Below are 17,956 nucleotides of genomic sequence, written 5' to 3'. Positions count from 1 at the left end.
CTGAACCTGGAGTCAGGAAATTAGGAAGGAAGACTTGCCTTCCTGAGTTCAAATCCAGTCTCAGACACCTACTAGCTGTGTGACTCTGGATAAGTCATCAATAAAATGAACTGGAAAAGGAACTGACAAACCACTTCAGTATCTTTGTAAAGAAAACTTAAATGGAGTTACAGAGAGTCAAGTGTGACTGAGAACAACTAAACAACAAAACAGCAGTCCTTGGAGAGTTGAATTGCATTAAAACTTCAACTCTCAGCAAAGGTCCTTTCCTAATCTCACTTTTGGTGTCTGGTACTTCTACCCCCCCCCCCATATAAACTTTGGTTTGAGGTAAAAACAGCTCTCATTTTCCTTCATACCTTTCAGAAGACTTGATTTGTAAAATGTGAAATTGTTTGTGTGGAGTAGGATACTCAAAGAACAGGAAGAAAATAGATATCCCCTCAGTCTGATTCTGATTGATGGGTGCAAAATGCCATTATGATTGGAATTTGTAATTTGACAACTGGATTGATCAATAAAAAATAAATTCTCCCATTTGATTTTATCAGTGTGAACCTTAAAGAAAGTCTTCCCTCCATCATACTTATTAAAAGTTATCTTGAGATGCTGTAGCAAAAACAAAAAATCAGGGGCGGCTAGGTGGTGCAGTGGATAGAGCATCAGCCCTGGAGTCAGGAGTACCCGAGTTCAAATCTGGCCTCAGACACTCTGTGTGGCCTTGGGCAAGCCACTTAACCCCATTTGCCCTGCAAAAACCTAAAAAAATAAAAATTAAAAAATTAAATTAATAAAAATCATCACGTGGCCAGGCTATCTCTGGTGATGAGCTTCTTATAATTGAATTGGATTGGTATTCAGATAATACTTTTTCATCACTGTATAATACAACACTGGCATATGTAATTCCAGGTTCACCTGAAATGGAGAGACATCATGGAAGTCTGATGGAGAAATTCATTCTTTACCTCTTTATTGTTGTTCACTTCATTATCTACAGTTAGCTCCTACTCAGATTAATCTATTATTGTATTCACTCATATTGCTTATGACTTCTGTATACTTATGCTTTACCAACATTTTTTATTGGAATGTTTTCATGCAGCACACTGACCCAGACTATTCCGCTGCCTATGTCATAATAGAGACAGATGCAAAGGATGGACTCAAGGGGTATGGAATCACCTTTACTTTAGGGAAAGGGACCGAAGTTGGTAAGTTGATTTTTCTTCTTAATGTTTACGCATCTTTCAGTTTTGTTCCTGTTTAACCATGTTTTCATAGAAACTGAAATAAAGAAAGCAATACTATTTGGGCCTTCTCTGTTGTTACTTTAAGTGGGATTATTTTTTTCAATTTTTTAACTTTTTTATTGAAGTTTTGAGTTTTCAAATTTTATCCTTCCTTCCCTCCCCTCCTTTTCCCCAGCTGTGTGGCCCTTAGCAAGTCACTTAACTCTACCTGCCTCAGTTTTCTCAGCTGTAAAGAGGATGGTAATAGTACCTACCATATATTATTGTTACGAAGATTAAATGAGATAAGATTTGTAAAATTCATTGGAAACCTTAAATCTGATATAGGTTATACATGGGCAATTATGTAAAACATTTCCCTATTAGTTATTTCATACTAGAAGACTCAAATAAAAAAAAGGAAAGGAAGTGAAAAATAGCTTGCTTCAGCCTGTATTCCATCAATATCAGTTCTTTCTCTGGAGGAGGATTGTATGCTTTTATCATTAGCCCTTTAGAATTGTCTTAGATCAAGTGGGATAGCTTTTAGGAAAAATTGACCCTGTCCCTCCTCAGCCACCCACATGTTGCTTCAGAACTGACCTCTCCAGCCCCACTTTCCCATTGTTTACAAAGATGGCAATTTTAATAATGTTAATTAGTTGCTTGATTTGAAATTTAGTTCAAGAAGTAAAATGTATCATTTTAGTATAGGTGGCCTAATGAATAGAATACTGAACTTGGAGTCTGGAAGATCTGAGTTCTTATCCTGCTTCATACCTATACCACTTCTGGAGACTTGAGCAAGTCATTTAACTCTGTCTCAGTTTTCTCAGCTGTAAAATAAGGATAATAGTAACACCTGCTTTACATTATTATTGTGAGGGTTTGATGAGATAATATTTGTGAAGTATTTGGGGAACCTTAAAGCATTCCATAAATGCTTGTTATTGCTGTTACAGGGACATTTACTTTTCTTTTGAAACTTTTTATACTAGAATAAGCATTCAAGTCCTTATACTAGGACTTAGTCCCAGAACCTTAGATCTGGAGGAAAATCAGATTTCTTCATTTTTAAATTAAAGGGGTTAGTTTAAAGTCTCTTTCTCATCAAAACTACTGAAGAGGAGATGAGTACAGGTCCTTTCTCTCTATTTTTTACATCCATGACACATATTATTTCTGCAGAGTGAGGGTCTTTTGAGGAGCAAGAGCCCTTTTTGGAACAGTATCATTGAAGAATCGCAAAAAGCTTCAACTGCAGAGGATTCTTGGATCCTCCTAAACCCCTCATTTTACAATAAGGAAACCAAGTCACCAAGTAGTTTGAGGAGTGGACCTGGACAAAACCCCAGGTCTTCTCAGTTACACCCTGGGGCTCTTTCCACTTGGACCAAGTTGTTAGGAAGGAATGTACAATTTTCCACAGTATCTGGTATATCTGTTAAGGGCCTTGAACTGTAAGTGCAGTTTCCAAAGCGACCTGACTTGAAACCACAAAGCAATAAATGGGGTTAACCTCAAACAGAATTCTAAAGTCGTCAAATGCTTTCTGTTTCCTTTTCCTCTTTAACATCCAATTCTCTGGTCTTCCTTTCCTTTCTTAAAATCGGCCTCTGGGGAGGTATATGACATCAGAGGACTTTCTGAACTGCAAGTATAGCCAGATAGTCACATGAGACACTAGAACTCATCTTTTATTCAATTAGCTGCATTTATTGAGTATCAGATATATGCCAGACCCCAGGATACAAAGAATGAAATAGTCCCTGTGTGAAAGGAGCTTACCTTCTAGGTACATGTGCATTAATGCAAAGTGAATAAGTGCAAGTGTATGCATACAAGGGAGTTTGGGGAGGAATTCCTGATAGCCTTTGCAAAAAGACTTGAGGAAGAAGATGATGCCAGAGTTCATCTCAGAAGAGAAGTACTCAGTTGTAGGAGTCAGAGGTAAGCCAGTACCCTTTGAGCCCATGAGAAGACCAGTTCAGCTCATTTGTAAATCGAAGGTCACACAGCTAGGTAATTATTATATGTCTGAGACTGGATTTGAACAAAGGTCCTCCTGACCTCCAGAGCCGGTGCTCTATCCACTGCACCACCTAGCTGCCCCTATTCACTGACTTTTTAACAGATGAAGAAGCTGAGGATCAGGGAGATCAAGGGTGATGCCTTGACTTGTAAAATAGGAGATTAGGAATGAGTTGGACAGCTGAATTCAAGGAGTAATCATTTCTACTGGAGCCCTGCAAGAATCTGTTAAGACTTTGTTCTATTGAATATTTTTAACAGTGGTTTAGATAAAGCATAAATGGCAAATTTATTAAAGTAGCAAATGCACCAAAGATGTAGGAGGAAAGCTAACCCATTGAATGATGAGATCAAAAAAAAAGGCTCAACATTCACAAATTGACTGAATCTACTAAGATGAAATTGATTAGAAGTGAAAAGTGTCCAAAAAATCAGTTTCACAAAGATGAGAAGAGGCAAGCTGTGTCTGGTCAGGAGTTCATCTGAAGTAGTTCTTAAGTTAGTGAAGGATTGTAAGCTTAGTGTGAATGGGTAACAGCCAGAAAAGCTAAGAGAGACATAGTGTCCACCACTAAGGAGGTAATAGTACTGCTTTGTGTATCTAAAGTCAGACCATGTATCGTGTTCATTTCTGAGCATCACAGGTTAGGAAAGCTTTTGATAAGTTGGAATGTGTTCAGAGGATGGTATAAGGACTAGGTGTTGTTCAGTCATTTTTCAGTTGTGTCCAACTCTTTGTGCCTCATTTAGGGTTTTTTTTTTTAGGTTTTTGCAAGGCAAACGGGGTTAAGTGGCTTGCCCAAGGCCACACAGCTAGGTAATTATTAAGTGTCTAAGACCGGATTTGAACCCAGGTACTCCTGACTCCAAGGCCTGTGCTTTATCCACTATGCCACCTAACTGCCCCTAGGGTTTTCTTGACAAGGATATTAGAGTGGTTTGCTATTTCTTTCTCCATCTTATTCTACAAATGAGGAAACTGAGTCAAACAGCTTTAATTGACTTGTCCAGGGTCACATAGTTAATAAGAATCTTATGTCAAAGTTGCTGACTGCAAACCCGGTACTCTATCCACTGGACCACCTAGCTGCCTAAAGAACCTGCCATATGAGGATTGGTTTCAGGAATCAGAGAAGGAAAGGAGGGGATGAGATATGATAGTTGCCTTCAAGTATTTGAATGGCTGACATGTAGAAGAAGGCAGAAATAAGAGTAATAATAGGTATAAATTGCAGTTGCCAATCAGGAAGGATCTCCTAATAATCATAAGTTTTCCCAAAATGGAACAGGTTGCCTCTGGAGGCAATAAGCTCCTTCAGACAAAGGGTAGGTGACATTTAATTGATGCATATATTGTAAAGAATTTTCCTGTTTAAGTGCAGGATGGATTCTGAAGTCTGAGCTGATGAGGTTTGGGGCAGTCTGAGGTCAGAGGGAGGATCTAGACATATATACATATACATATATATATATATACATATATATATATGTATATATATATATATATTAAAAGGATCATTGGATTTGAAGTCAGGAGCAACTGAATTCAAAACCCTGCTCTGATGCTTGTTACCTATATTATCCCGAACAAATCACCTGACCATTCCAAACCTCAGTATCCTCATGAGTAAAATGAGGAGTGTGGATAACATGATCTCAGAAGCACCTTCCCCAACTATACCCTTTGACCTATGGCTCTGCCCTTGAAGTTATACTGCCCATGTAGCCCTCTAGTTATTCATTAGGCACTAAGAATGAAAAACAGCACTGCTGCTCATACTGCTAATTATAACAGGTTTTTTGACTCTTGGCCATTTAGAAAAGATTTTCATCAAAACAATCCTGATAAGATATGTCTTCAAATGAACTAGCTTCCACATGTTCCTAGACCAGTTCTTTGATGTAACTTAAACCTCTTTAACATCTGCAAAGCTTTTTTTGATTACAGTTGAGAAAAATACATAGACACGCCCAAAAGATTAAGACTGGGCTCACAAAGATAGTGACAACTTCATAGCTTTGAATCTGACCTTTGGAACCATTATTTGTGAGTTAGATTAACCAAGGCTTTGTACTGCTCAGTTTAGATACTTTGTTGATTTCTTTTCATTTCTTTGGGAAGAGGCAGCTGAAAACTTGTTTGGAGATTTAACTGAGACCTCTCTCCGAACATGGCCAGACAGGTTAGCCTTCACCAAATATTGTCTGTTAGCTTGCTTCTAGCCTCTGACTTTGGGACCTTGAAAAAAACACCTAACCTCTATCCCCAACCCTCCTGTCTATCTCCTGAACTAAGAGAGGCAAAAATAGATTTTTCTTTTTCTTCTTAGTACTTTTTAAATGTGTTGCTTTGTGGTAAAGGTTTTGCTCCTGACTTCCTGAGGCTACAATATGACAGAACCCATTTGAATCTGATCATACAGGTCAAGTGACTCAATAGTGGTCTCATTAATGTGTTATACTGATGAGATTTGTATGTATTTAAGATGAAACATGTCCATTGAGGGTTTTTTTTTAATATTTAAAGCTACTTCACTCAACTTACTTAGCATTTCTATAACCTCATGATTCAGAAAAGAGGAAAAACTGTTATATGATTTTCCTCAGTTCAATTATAATTTTTTAAAACATATATATAAAAGCAGATCTCCCCCCCCCCCAGCCTAAAACATAACTACCAGAGCAGCCCCCAACTTGACTGAGAACAGTAAGGAACAGCAAAGCCATATGCTTAGTGGAAATAACACAGTAGTATTAGAACAATGAGCCCAGCCATTCATGTGTTAACATGTCTATACATCAAAGTATACTTTAGTTCTTTAAGGATCTATATTTGCATTGCTGTGAGTACTCCCTCTACAGTAACTTTGGAGAGTTAATATGACTAAAATATCCATCACTCTGAGATCAACTTCTTGCTGAGCCTCCCCAGACTTATCCAGCCTGATCCTTGAAAATGTTAGAGTTTTTGTTTTTTGGTCTATTTTGGGTTTTTTTTTGTTCATTTGCACCTTTTTTCGTTTTAGTTTTTACCATCTATCACAGGGTCCATGCTCCAAGCCTCTCTATGTTAGTTGGACCTGCCTGAACCAGCACTCTGCTAGGATAATCTTCAAGAACCCATGGTTCTCTATGTCATCTTTTTTTTTTTGCAAGGCAAATGGGGTTAAGTGACTTGCCCAAGGCCACACAGCTAAGTAATCATTAAGTGTCTGAGATCAGATTTGAACCCAGGTACTCCTGACTCCAGAGCTGGTGCTTTTATCCACTGTGCCACCTAGCCGCCCCTCTCCATATCATCTTAAGACTTTTGGAATTGGACTTCAGTGAACAGTTAGGTCCCAATTAGTGAAAATAATGAATCCATATATTCAAATTTGTATTATTCAAAGTTATATAATTATGTAAAAAATGGTCATTGGTTCCAGTCCATTGCAAGCATTTATTGTGAGTTTGAATAACTGGACTTAATAGGATTCATTATTCTGACTAATTGGGACCTAGCTGTATATCATCAAGGAATTTTTTCAATATCTTAGGAACAGCATACCCATCAGTGGAACAGTGTTAACTATGGGTCAAAAATAGGAGGCCAGAATAAAAGCAAAGAGATTTATTAGCATGCCAAGGAAATTACTGAAAGCAGCTTCAACTTCCTACAAGTAGAGATTCAGTTTTCATAGCTTTTCAGTTTTGCCAGTCAGCATTCTACAGAAGTTTAGGGTAGATAAATAACACCCTGTATTGGAGAGAAATTAGGAGTGAAAGAAGGAACATTCAAGGGAGAAAAGGATGCTTAGGGGGGGTGATATATTTGCCATGCATCTGGTAGGGTTTATCAGAATGAGAAACTATTCTCTGTTCTAGGAAAAGAGACAAGGGGAGATGACCAAATATTTTTACAATTGTGAAAGAGATACTTTTAGAAAATACTTCAGGGTTGAGGTCAGCAAATACTTGTTAGAATAGTGGATGAGATTATTCTCCTTATTTTCCACTATTGGGGCACCAGAGAACTGAGGGATTTGCACATTTTTTGTCCATTAACATGTTGTAAAATGATTGTGATTCCAGCTCCCCTATCCCACCCTCACCACATGATTTATTATAGTATATTGCTCCTATAGTCCCAAAGTATCAAATTATTGCAGTTTTTTAGATTTCATTGTCACTATCTCAGTCATTAAAATCCATGTTTTTTATTAGTCTAATTGCCGAATATAATAGAAAGATAATTATGTAGTATATCGCAGCATCCAGGATGTTGTGAGGGCAATTTTGTCTCATTACCATGTGAATTGTTGTTCAAGGTTTGTAAGTGATTCAAAGTAGGCCTCAAATCAAGGGCCCTAAAGTTTAATGTAGATTAGAATATAATGTACCATAAATTATGCCTCTTTTCTTCAAATTACTTTTATATACAGGATCCCAAATTGCATTTGAAAAGAATGTTGTAATTAATGATTAACCGTTAAAGAACAAATACCACATTTACCTCTCATTATTCTCTCTCCTTCCATTGTTCCACATTGATTTATGATGACACACAAGTGACAGCCTCCCAGAGCTACTTTTAATAACAAAAAAAAAACAATAACTAGCATTTGTATAGTACTTTCAGATTTACAAATCCCTTTATATATGTTATCTTATTTGATCCTCACATTGCTCTTTGAGGTAGATGCTATGATTATCATCTCCATTTTATAGATGAGAAAATTGAAAAATTAGAAAGATTAAGTAATTCTTAGAAAGGTTTTGTGACTCTAGGCTCTCATTTCTTTTAAGTAGAAGAGAGTTTTGAACCCAGGTCTTCTTAACTCCAAGTCTAGAGATCTATTTACTACATCATTAAGTTATAGGGGCTATTTACCCCACTAGGTTTATGTGAGGAAAGTACTTTGGAAATAATATGGCTACATTGTTATTACTTAATATAGCAATAAATTTATCTTATTTCATAAGTAAAAAATATTTCTGGTTGGGTTATAGATATAGAAACACTTTGAAAGAGAGTATTCATGTACTCAAAAGTAATATTGAATTTTAAAACAATTTTCTGTCTTTCAAACCCTTTCCCCCTAGTTACACTGAACAGGTGACATTCACCTCTAGTTTTGATCATTGGGCAAACAAAGAAGAACAGCTAGGTGGTGCAATGGATAGAACAGTAGGGCTGAAATCCTAAGTCCAACCTGAGTTCAAGTTTGGATGTGAGACCCTGGGCAATTCATTTAATACTATTTGCCTCAGTTTCTTCTTCTGTAACATAAGCTGGAGAAGAAAAATGGCAAACCACTTTGGTTTCTCTGCCAAAAAAACTCCAAATGGAGTCACAAAGAATCAGTCATGACTAAACGAAAACATTAGGTAAAAGGAAAATAATTTAAGAACCTCACACTTTAAACTTTCAGGGCCCTATTTCCTGCATCAAGTCCAATCAGAACATTCATTTTCTCTTTTGGAAATTAATTACAATATCAAACATATTAAAGGGCATAATTTTTGTGAATTATTAATTTATTATAGTGGGAAAGGACCTATTTGGAGATCCTTGTTAAAGTTTAAAACATTTTACAAAATATACAGATTGGTTTTAAGTTGTTCACTTGATGATGTATTTTCTTCAACATATGGCTTTACTAAGAAGAAAAAAGCAAAACCAAAAACCAGATGATTATGTTTTACAGTTGTCTGTGCTATCAATGCACTTTCCCATCATGTGCTTAATAAAGACCTTGGAGATATTGTCAGAGACTTCAGAGGATTCTACAGGCTGCTGACTAGTGATGGACAGCTCAGATGGGTAAGGTGATGATTTTAGAGAATGTTGATATGACTCATGAGTTAGCAAAAAAAATCTGAGGTGTGCAATGAACATAAGCAACTACCATAAAAATATCAAGTATGCCTCAGATTGAAAAAAACTCCTACAAAGGAAAACATCTGTGATAGGCATTAGGATTTTAGGGGTTTGAATAAGGTGTTTTTGAAGACAACTGATAGGATTCTGTTCCCTGAATAAGCAGCATATATTTCCCTGACCCACACCAGTAGCCCAAGATGGTCTTGCTAAAGGCCATTCCACCATCCCCTCCCTCCAGCCCCCACCACTCCTCGACTACCTAATCTCAGTGTTTCAGGGAAATTAGACCAGACTAGAACCATGGGCTTCTCCGAAGCAGGTGGATGTCAGTGTGACATTTTCAATGTATTCAACAATGATCCTGTGATTTCTTTCTATGGGATCCAGCCTACAAATTAATCAATAAATATTTATTGCCTACTGTGTGCCAGATACTTTACCAGTACAAATTGTAGCCCAACCACCTCATCTTATGCAATTCTTGCCCATTTTGTACCATAGAGTATTTACCTAGTGTCCTGGAGGCTTCCCTTTTGTAGATCTTTTTTATCTTCCTCTGTCTCTATGTGACTGCTTGCCCTTTTTGTATGCCCTTGATTGACTCTTTATACAACTTTTTTTAACTACAAACTACAATGGTACTAAGTTACAGCCTGCTTAAACCCACTTTTTTTTTCATTGACTTTTGGTCCTATGTCATATTGATTCTTCTGAGATTGTGGTGTCCCATGTTTCATAGTCATCACCAGGAGAATGCACAAATACGTAGAAGACCTGTGATTTCATTAATGGTCAGAATTCCTTCCTCATTGCAGATCAAAATTCATCTATGACTTAGCAGATAAGTCTTAGGGAGCTGTCCGAGGTATGCAGTTTTGCTTAGTATCATACAGATGTTAAATACCAGAAGTAGGATTTGAACTCAGGTATTCTTGACTCCTAGTCCATTATTCTGCACACTATGCTATTATCCCAATGTGATTAAAAATGTGGACTTTTATAGCAGGAACCAATTTGGGATTACCAAAATCACTATGCTATTTCCCAAATTAAATTCAGGCCTCTTAATATCGTATTCAGCTTCAGATTCAATTGTCCAACTTTAATGGACTACTCGTAAGGGTTGCTAATCTGGACAATTCTTTATCGATTTGTTTTTTCTCCTACTAAGGTGATATCAATGGGGCATCTGTTTTTCTGCTGGATATATATAATATGGACCAAAGGCATAATTTTTTTCCCTTATGAGCTTACATGGCCATCTGAGCAAATAATAGTCATATAAATTATCTGAAGCCTGCAAATTCATAGAAAGAAATAATGCCTAGTAAATTGTGTATTGTAGCATCAGGGCTCTACTCCTTTAAACTTAGTTGAATTGTAACAAAAACATTAAAAATCCCTAAGTTGAATTGTTGAGTATGCCAATAGCTACACATACCATTGTTTTGATAATGATAAATGAAGAAAGTGCTAGGAAATGATTTCTAGGCTGGTTAGAAAGTTATATGGCCTAATCAATAAGCCTAGAACATGGGCATACCTGCTGACCAGTAGATTGTGAAGCAGCACTGAAAAAGGGTCTAGGAGTCAAATGTCTGCATTCTAGTCCCCAGTTAGTGGTGTGACCTTTGGGGTAAGTCATTGAAACTTTTTTTTTAATCTCCGTTTAGTTCTACATCTGTGAGATGAACCTAAAAATGGTCTCTGGGTAACTCCCTCTTAGAATTATTGTGAGGTTCAAGAAAGGTAACATAAGAAAAGTACAGTGTAAATGCAAACTAAAATTGACATTCCTATAAAATAAATCTTGTATTCTTTATATGATCCCCTTTTAGAATAAATCAAATTGTTCCCTCTAGGGTCCTTGGATACAGTGAGCTATTGTAGCCATGTTGTAAAGCTGCTAAGATTTAGGAAGGAGCTGAGCTGAGTCCCAGACTTTTTCTGGTACCTGATGCAGCTTTTCAGGACTGGGGTTTGGAAAAGTGAGGGGTAGGGCAGTATAGCAGTGGGTTAACCTCTGTTAAAACTGAGCTGATAATAAATAACTTTGTTAGAGACAGTTGGAGAGGAAAAGAAGATAGAGCATCGAACCTGAGGAATGACTTAAGTTCAAATTCAGCCTCAGATACATACATACTAGTGTTATGTGACCCTGGGTAAGGTCACTTAACCACTGCCTTAGCTGTCTTATTGAGGTCTTAGTAGCATTTACCTCTTGTGAGGATAAAATGAGATATTATTTGTATAAGTCCTTTGCCAAACTTAAAGTGCTATATAAATGATAGCTATTATTATTTCTTCCACTTACCTTATTTGAAAAAAAAAACTATTCAGTTATGGGTTTATTCTTGTTGTTCCATCATTTCAGTCTTCACTTTTCATGACCCTAATTCTTGGCAAAATTACCAAAGCAGTTTGCCATTTCCTTCTCCAGCTCATTTTACAGATGAAGAAACTGAGACAAACAGGGTTAACTGCTCTTACAGCTAGTAAGTGTCTGAGTTCAGAAAGAAGAGTCTTCCTGATTCCAGGTCCATGGATTTATTAATCCAAACCCAATAAACGTTTTTAGAGTGTCTCTATAGGCAAGACCCTGTCCTAAGTACTAAGGAATACAATTAATAAAAAGATAGTTCTTGCCTTCAAGGAGCTTACAATCTAACAGAAGGAAACAACATACAAGAGGAGGCAGTAGAGGAGAAGTTTCTGGCCTCTATAAAGGAAGGCACTGAAAGAAGTGTGATACTCTGCCTAGAATGGGGATGGGAGAAATGTGACTTGTCACTTTTTTTTTTAAGACATTCAACCTTAAAGTGCTATTTAAATGTTGCTGCTGCTGCTGATGGTGATGATAGTGATGATGAACAGGACTCTCCATTACTTTCACTATTGGCAATGCATGCTTGAAGCATAAGCAAGCTATCATATCAATAGATGTGTACTGGCTGGCAAGTTTCTGATATATCACTTAAGTTGTCTTCCCTGCATTACAACTACTGATTTCCCTGTCTTCCTTTAAGCTTCAACTAGAATCCCACCTCTTACAATAAACTTTCCCATCCTTTCTTAATTCTAGTGCTTTCCTCTGTTATTTCCTATTTTTCCTGTAAATAGTATACATATTTGTTTCCTTGTTGTCCCCCATTAGATTGTAAGCTGTCACTGGATCAATTTGTATGTGGGTTGGGATATGAGGTGTAAGAAGACTGGAAAGGTGTGGGAGGAGGGGAGGTTATGGAGAACTTTGAATGTTAAACATAAGATTTTATACATTAAGTGATAGGAAGCCTCTGGAATTTATTGAGTGAGAGTGGGGGGAACATGTGACATGATCACTTTAAGAGCTCACTGGGCAGAGTCTTGTGGTATGGAGATAAACTTCTCTAATATACCCCAAACAAGAAATAGATATAGGGGAAGGAGCCCTGGGCTAGGACCATGAAAGTCATGGTTCCATGTAAACCAACCATGATCCCATATTTTAGGAGGACTCCGCCTGGCCTTGAAACAGCAGAGACCTGGCTTTTAAACAGCAGCATGATAGAAAATGCCTCTCGATTTATTCATCTATGTGGAATTTCTGTTTTTTTTTAACTGCCAGACTGAGAGCAAGTCCCTCATGGTTGTTGATTTAGATTTATATTCTCAAGAGAAGCTTGAAATACAGGTGCCCCAAAAGTCTTAGTGTAGCTTTTTGGGGGGGAATGGTGTTTTTTTCTGGCAAGGCAGTGGGGTTAAGTGACTTGCCCAAGGTCACACAGGTAATTATTAAGTGTCTGAGACCAGATTTGAACTCAGGTCCTCCTGACTCCAGGCTGGTGCTCTATCCACTGTACCACCTAGCTGCCCTGTCTTAGTGCATCTTTAAGTTTTAATAGTTCAGCACCCCACTAAGACTTTTGGGACACCCCATATTCACAATTTCCAAATACTTGTTGCTATGTTTTTTCTCCCAGTAGATTGGTCCAGAGAAAGGCGTTGTGCATTTGGCTACATCAGCTGTTTTGAATGCATTGTGGGACTTGTGGGCCAAGCAGGAGGGCAAGGTAAAGTGGTAGAATTTTCTTCAAATCAAGTTTAGTTGGATTATCTTTTTCATTAATATGATTAGCATTTCCTGGGCATTAGTATTTTGCTTGTGAATGTGCATAATGTGTGGCATGTGGCCAATAGCATTTTCCTAAACCTGTTTTCTTTGGTGAGGAGGAAGGGTGGGTAGAAACAGGTTTTCTGTAATTTGGAGTCCCTGAAAATTGATTTGTTTTCCTCAGAGGGATGGGGAAAAGAAATGAATACAAAAAGAAAAGAACCACGAGGAGGAGTAGGTGGCAAAGGTGTAAGAAAAAACAGAAGGCCACAGGGAGAAAATGTTGGGAAAGAAGATGGCAGATAGATTTGGTCACATGGAATCACTATGAGACTGACATATTTTCTATCAGAAAAAAAAGTGGTGTGGGTGTTTGTTGGGCTACTTTTGCACAAAAGTTAAATAAATGTCTTTTATTTCTCTCTTTTTAACAGCCCCTTTGGAAATTACTTGTTGACATGGTAAGAAAATGCTTTTAGATCATATTCATTGTATCACTGTTGAAGGAGTTGTAATTTCATCTATCCCAGTCAGATAACTTCAAAGATGATCTTGAAGATTATCTGTAACTAGACAACCCATCCTGGTAGTGAGCCTCTCTCAGCTTAGGGACACTTGTGTTCTGTTGGTATAAGTCTTCCAAACCTGAGGCTGTCTTCATATACCATGGCAGATTGACAGGGCATCAGCAGAGCTGGCACAGCTACTGTTCCTTATAATAAGTAGAGTAACTGGCTCAGAATCCCTGCAATCACTAAGCAAAAAGTCTATTTAAAGCTTCTTCTAGTATGCTGTCTTAGGAATATGAACATCTGTGCTTAAATATTCACATTGATTTGAAGGATAAATGGCCTAGAACAGGATTTAGAGATCAGTATGATGCCTGAATAGGAAGATTGTTATCTTAGACCTTTTCCTTCTTGTTACTTAGAAGCTTTATATCAAAATCATTGTGGGCCACTTAACTGACGAGGAGGAAGAATGTGAACAAAAGCAAAGATAGAATAATGGTTGGTCTGTCTGAAAGCATTCTTGGATATATTCCTCAGTGACCTTTGTATTTGCTTATAATTGGTGGGATGTAAGCAAAATAGTGGAACACCTGCTATGAGCATCACCTCTGTTCTGCCCTTAGTGATGGCTGGGTCTGTTTCTGAAGATGATTAGGGAAAAAGTAAAAAAAAAAATCTCTAGTTCTAAAGTATTTATAATAGCTCTCTTTGTTGTGGCAAAGAAATTGCAGGGATGCTTATCAATTAAGAAAGGGTTCCTGGTTTTGTTTTTTGTTTTTGTTTTGGTTTGGTTTTTGCAAGCTAATGAGGTTAAGTGACTTGCCCATGGTTAAACAGGTAAGAGGGTTCCTGGTTTTTATCAGTTCTGTGAATTTCTTCTTTAATAGCATCATATTTTAGTTTGACAATAAGGTTTTATTTGGGTTGAACAGTATAATAATCCAAATTTTGAGGAATTAAAGACCCTTAAAATTTCTTTTTCTTACAATCTGAAAGAGAAAAGCAATATTTTCTATAACAAGAAGGTACTTTTTTTTTAGTGACAAGTACAGATGGAGACTTAATAAAATTATGAAAATGAAAGTCATCTCTTAAAATATAAACACTCTCGGGAGGGCTAATACACTAAAACATCAGTCATCTATACCTCAGTGTAAATGAGTTTATTTTATGCTTCCCCAAAAAAGCTAGCTGGAAGCAATTTGGTGGTGAGGAAGGGGGGGGCAGGAAGGGTAAAAGAGGACTAGAGTGTGGAGCTATGTCTAAGGAAATAAAGTCTTACTGTACTAAGTTGTGTGAGAGGTTACACATTGAAAAGGGTGAGGAGGGACATAAGATTAGGTCAATAATTAATGAAATAGAATCTTGGCCACCTAACCAAGGCAGCTCCAAAGGAACCTTCATTTCGAGAAGCAGGCCCAGCCATATTTTTTTGTGTCAATATAGTCTTACAAACATCAGTGGTATTTGTATTTAATCAGGGTGCTCTTTTTCCTTTTTCTCTTTGCTTTTTTTCCCCCTTTACCATTGTACTTCCAGAATCCCAAGCAGCTATTATCCTGCATAGATTTCAGGTACATCACAGATGCCTTAACTGAAGAGGAAGCCTATGGTGAGTTTAGAAGACAGAAAATGCCTTTGGCAGTATTTTTGTTGTGTAAACAGAATAGAACCACTCTTTGTTGTCTTGAAAGGATGGGTAATCAGTGCTGTTATATTTTCAGAAATACTACAGAAGGGGAGCATTGGCAAAAAAGAAAGAGGTACGTTGAGAAATTTTGCTTTATTTTTTTTCCTAATATTGTTAGTGATCAGGGTAAGCTTTCTAGAGCTAACAAGAACATTACCTGCCTTAAGGTATATTTTATCATACTAAATACCTTATTCACTTTGCAGTGAGACTTTTAGGCAGAAGCCAACTTGAAAGGAATCCTGAATGTATTTTAGGCATAAGGGTAAGATATGGATTTGTGGTTTCACTAATATGGGGAAAATCCCAAATGAAGAAGCTTTCTTGACTAATGCATATAACCACCTTTTTTGTGACATATAGGCATAGAGAGTTATTTGGAGCCATCCAAGGCTAGTTTTCCACACACTGTAGCACTATGACACAATCTGAAACCTTGAAGGAATTTTTCAGTGCTTTTGTGGAACATTTTATATTTAGAAGAGTAAATTTAAATTGTCTTTTTAAAAAAATGCCTCAATATTTTATGTTTATGTGCATATGTATGTTATACTTAGATCTTTTTAGATCTATATTCACTTATTTGTGGTAAAGCAAGATGAGATAGGACTTCCTTCCCTGAGGCAGTGGACATCTAGAAGACAACCTTTAAAGCTGGGATTCTTCATCTGTGTTTGTGTCTTGGGTTCTTTCTGCAGTCTGGTAAAGGTTATGGATCCTTTCTCAGAATAAACTATATAATTGAGGGAAATGCTAGATATCTTTTTTTTTTGTCTCATGAAAGTTCACAGATCCCCTGAAATGATGAATCCTTGGTTAAGAACCCTACTCTAAAAGATTTCAGGGAGTTGAAACATTGAAAAAGAGACTTAGTCACCCTATTACTCTTTAGAAAATAAAGTCTTTGAGGGCAAGAATTATTTCATTATCTTTTTTGAGGGGGGTAGTATCATTTGTGCCAACTACAATGTCTTCCACATGGTGCTGTTGGTTTGAACTGAAAAGATTATGAATTCTAGCTGTAAGCTGGGAGTCATGTCAGCTAAAATAGCAGTCTCTGGTTGCTGGGTGGGTAGCAGCTATGCTATGTTTAGGGAAAGGTATTGATAGGAAAACCACATGTCCTTTAGCAAAGTGATTGGGATTTACATGAAAAGCAGAAGTTGGCTGTAGGAATTACTAGACCTATTTTTCTAGCAGAATTGCCTCCTAGGTCCACTTGATTGTGTTTTTTTCAGAACAACAGATGTTGGAGCATGGCTATCCTGCATATACCACTTCCTGTGCCTGGCTGGGTTATTCTGACCAGCAGTTAGAACAGGTTTGTACTTTGCATATTTAAAGTGGCTGCCTGGTAGTTCATATGATCATAGACCTAGAGTCAGAAAGGTCATCAGCAGTCATCCAGGTCAACCCCCTGCTTTTCCAAATTAACAAATTAAAGCCCAAGAAAGCTAAATGATATCACAGGTGGCAAGCATCAGAGGTGAGATTTGAACCCAAATCCCCTGAAGACAGCCAGTGCATATTCTGCTACCCAGATATGGACTAATAGGCTGCCTGTCTACTTTGCATAATCATTTCGGAACTTGTGAATCATTTCAGAAGTTCATCTGCTTCTGGAAAAATAATATACATGGAGGCTTCTGAAATTGTTTTGTATACATGGATTCTTATTTGATGCTGGGCAGTGGTGTACTCCCCACTATTAAAAGTGTTTGACCTTCAGATCATGCCCATCTCTCCAGATCTCCGTCTCTGATTGTTAAGAATATGAGATATTCTTGCTAGATCCAAAAAGACTAAGCATTTGGAATTTCATTTTCATATATCATATATCTAACAAAGGTATTTATGTTATAGAACCCTATTCTATTAAAAAAGAGGTATTAATGAATTTTTCCCTTCTAAGAATGCTTTGAGGAGTAATGGAATGTTACCAATGTAGAGGTTAGCATCAAAGGGGACTTCTTAAATACAAAGAATTATTTTATGTTATCCATGTAACCAGTTTCAATGAAATATGGTATATTCCTCTGCAGTAACAAGTTTGTTACATCCAGGAAAGAAATGACTTAGGTGTTTATTAGAGCAAGGACAGCCATGTGACTAAATATTTCCTAGATGTGGGGCACTTCATTGGTCAATATATAACACCACAGTCAGTGTATAACCCCACAAATATGTCTCTCTTTTCTCCCCAGTTATGCAATGAAGCACTCAAGGAGGGCTGGACAAGGTATGTTGCTTCATAGTAATAATATTGGACTTTAGTAAGGAGCAAAAGTAGCCTGAGGAGTGACAGTTAAAAATCAAGCACACTTCCCAAAACACTCCTACTCTTTTGGAATTAGGGAAGTGTGACATAATCCTCAGAAGGATTATCTCCAAAAAGTATTTGAGCAGTACCAAGAACAGTTTCCTTATCTCAAAAAAAAAATGAAAAGATTAATCTTTTTAAAAGTTTTATTGATATTTTATTTTCACATTTCCAGATTGTACCCTATCCCATGAGAGCTCTCTTGTAAAAGA

The 17,956-nt window shown here is 37.2% G+C and overlaps 1 protein-coding gene across 1 annotated transcript in view; it reads left to right on the top strand.

Moving 5' to 3' along the window:
- ENOSF1 (enolase superfamily member 1) overlaps positions 1–17,956 on the top strand; it is a 48,156-nt gene that overhangs the window by 10,057 nt on the left and 20,143 nt on the right. Inside the window, exons 2-9 of the mRNA XM_074206505.1 lie at positions 1,106–1,214; positions 8,954–9,069; positions 13,095–13,181; positions 13,657–13,683; positions 15,274–15,346; positions 15,459–15,497; positions 16,663–16,745; positions 17,629–17,663. Coding sequence (XP_074062606.1) covers positions 1,106–1,214; positions 8,954–9,069; positions 13,095–13,181; positions 13,657–13,683; positions 15,274–15,346; positions 15,459–15,497; positions 16,663–16,745; positions 17,629–17,663 — 569 coding nt within the window. The remainder of the gene's footprint in view (positions 1–1,105; positions 1,215–8,953; positions 9,070–13,094; positions 13,182–13,656; positions 13,684–15,273; positions 15,347–15,458; positions 15,498–16,662; positions 16,746–17,628; positions 17,664–17,956) is intronic.

This window comes from Macrotis lagotis, chromosome X (assembly GCF_037893015.1).
Source record: "Macrotis lagotis isolate mMagLag1 chromosome X, bilby.v1.9.chrom.fasta, whole genome shotgun sequence".
NCBI lineage: Eukaryota > Metazoa > Chordata > Mammalia > Peramelemorphia > Peramelidae > Macrotis > Macrotis lagotis.
This window is presented reverse-complemented; position numbering and strand designations above follow the sequence as displayed.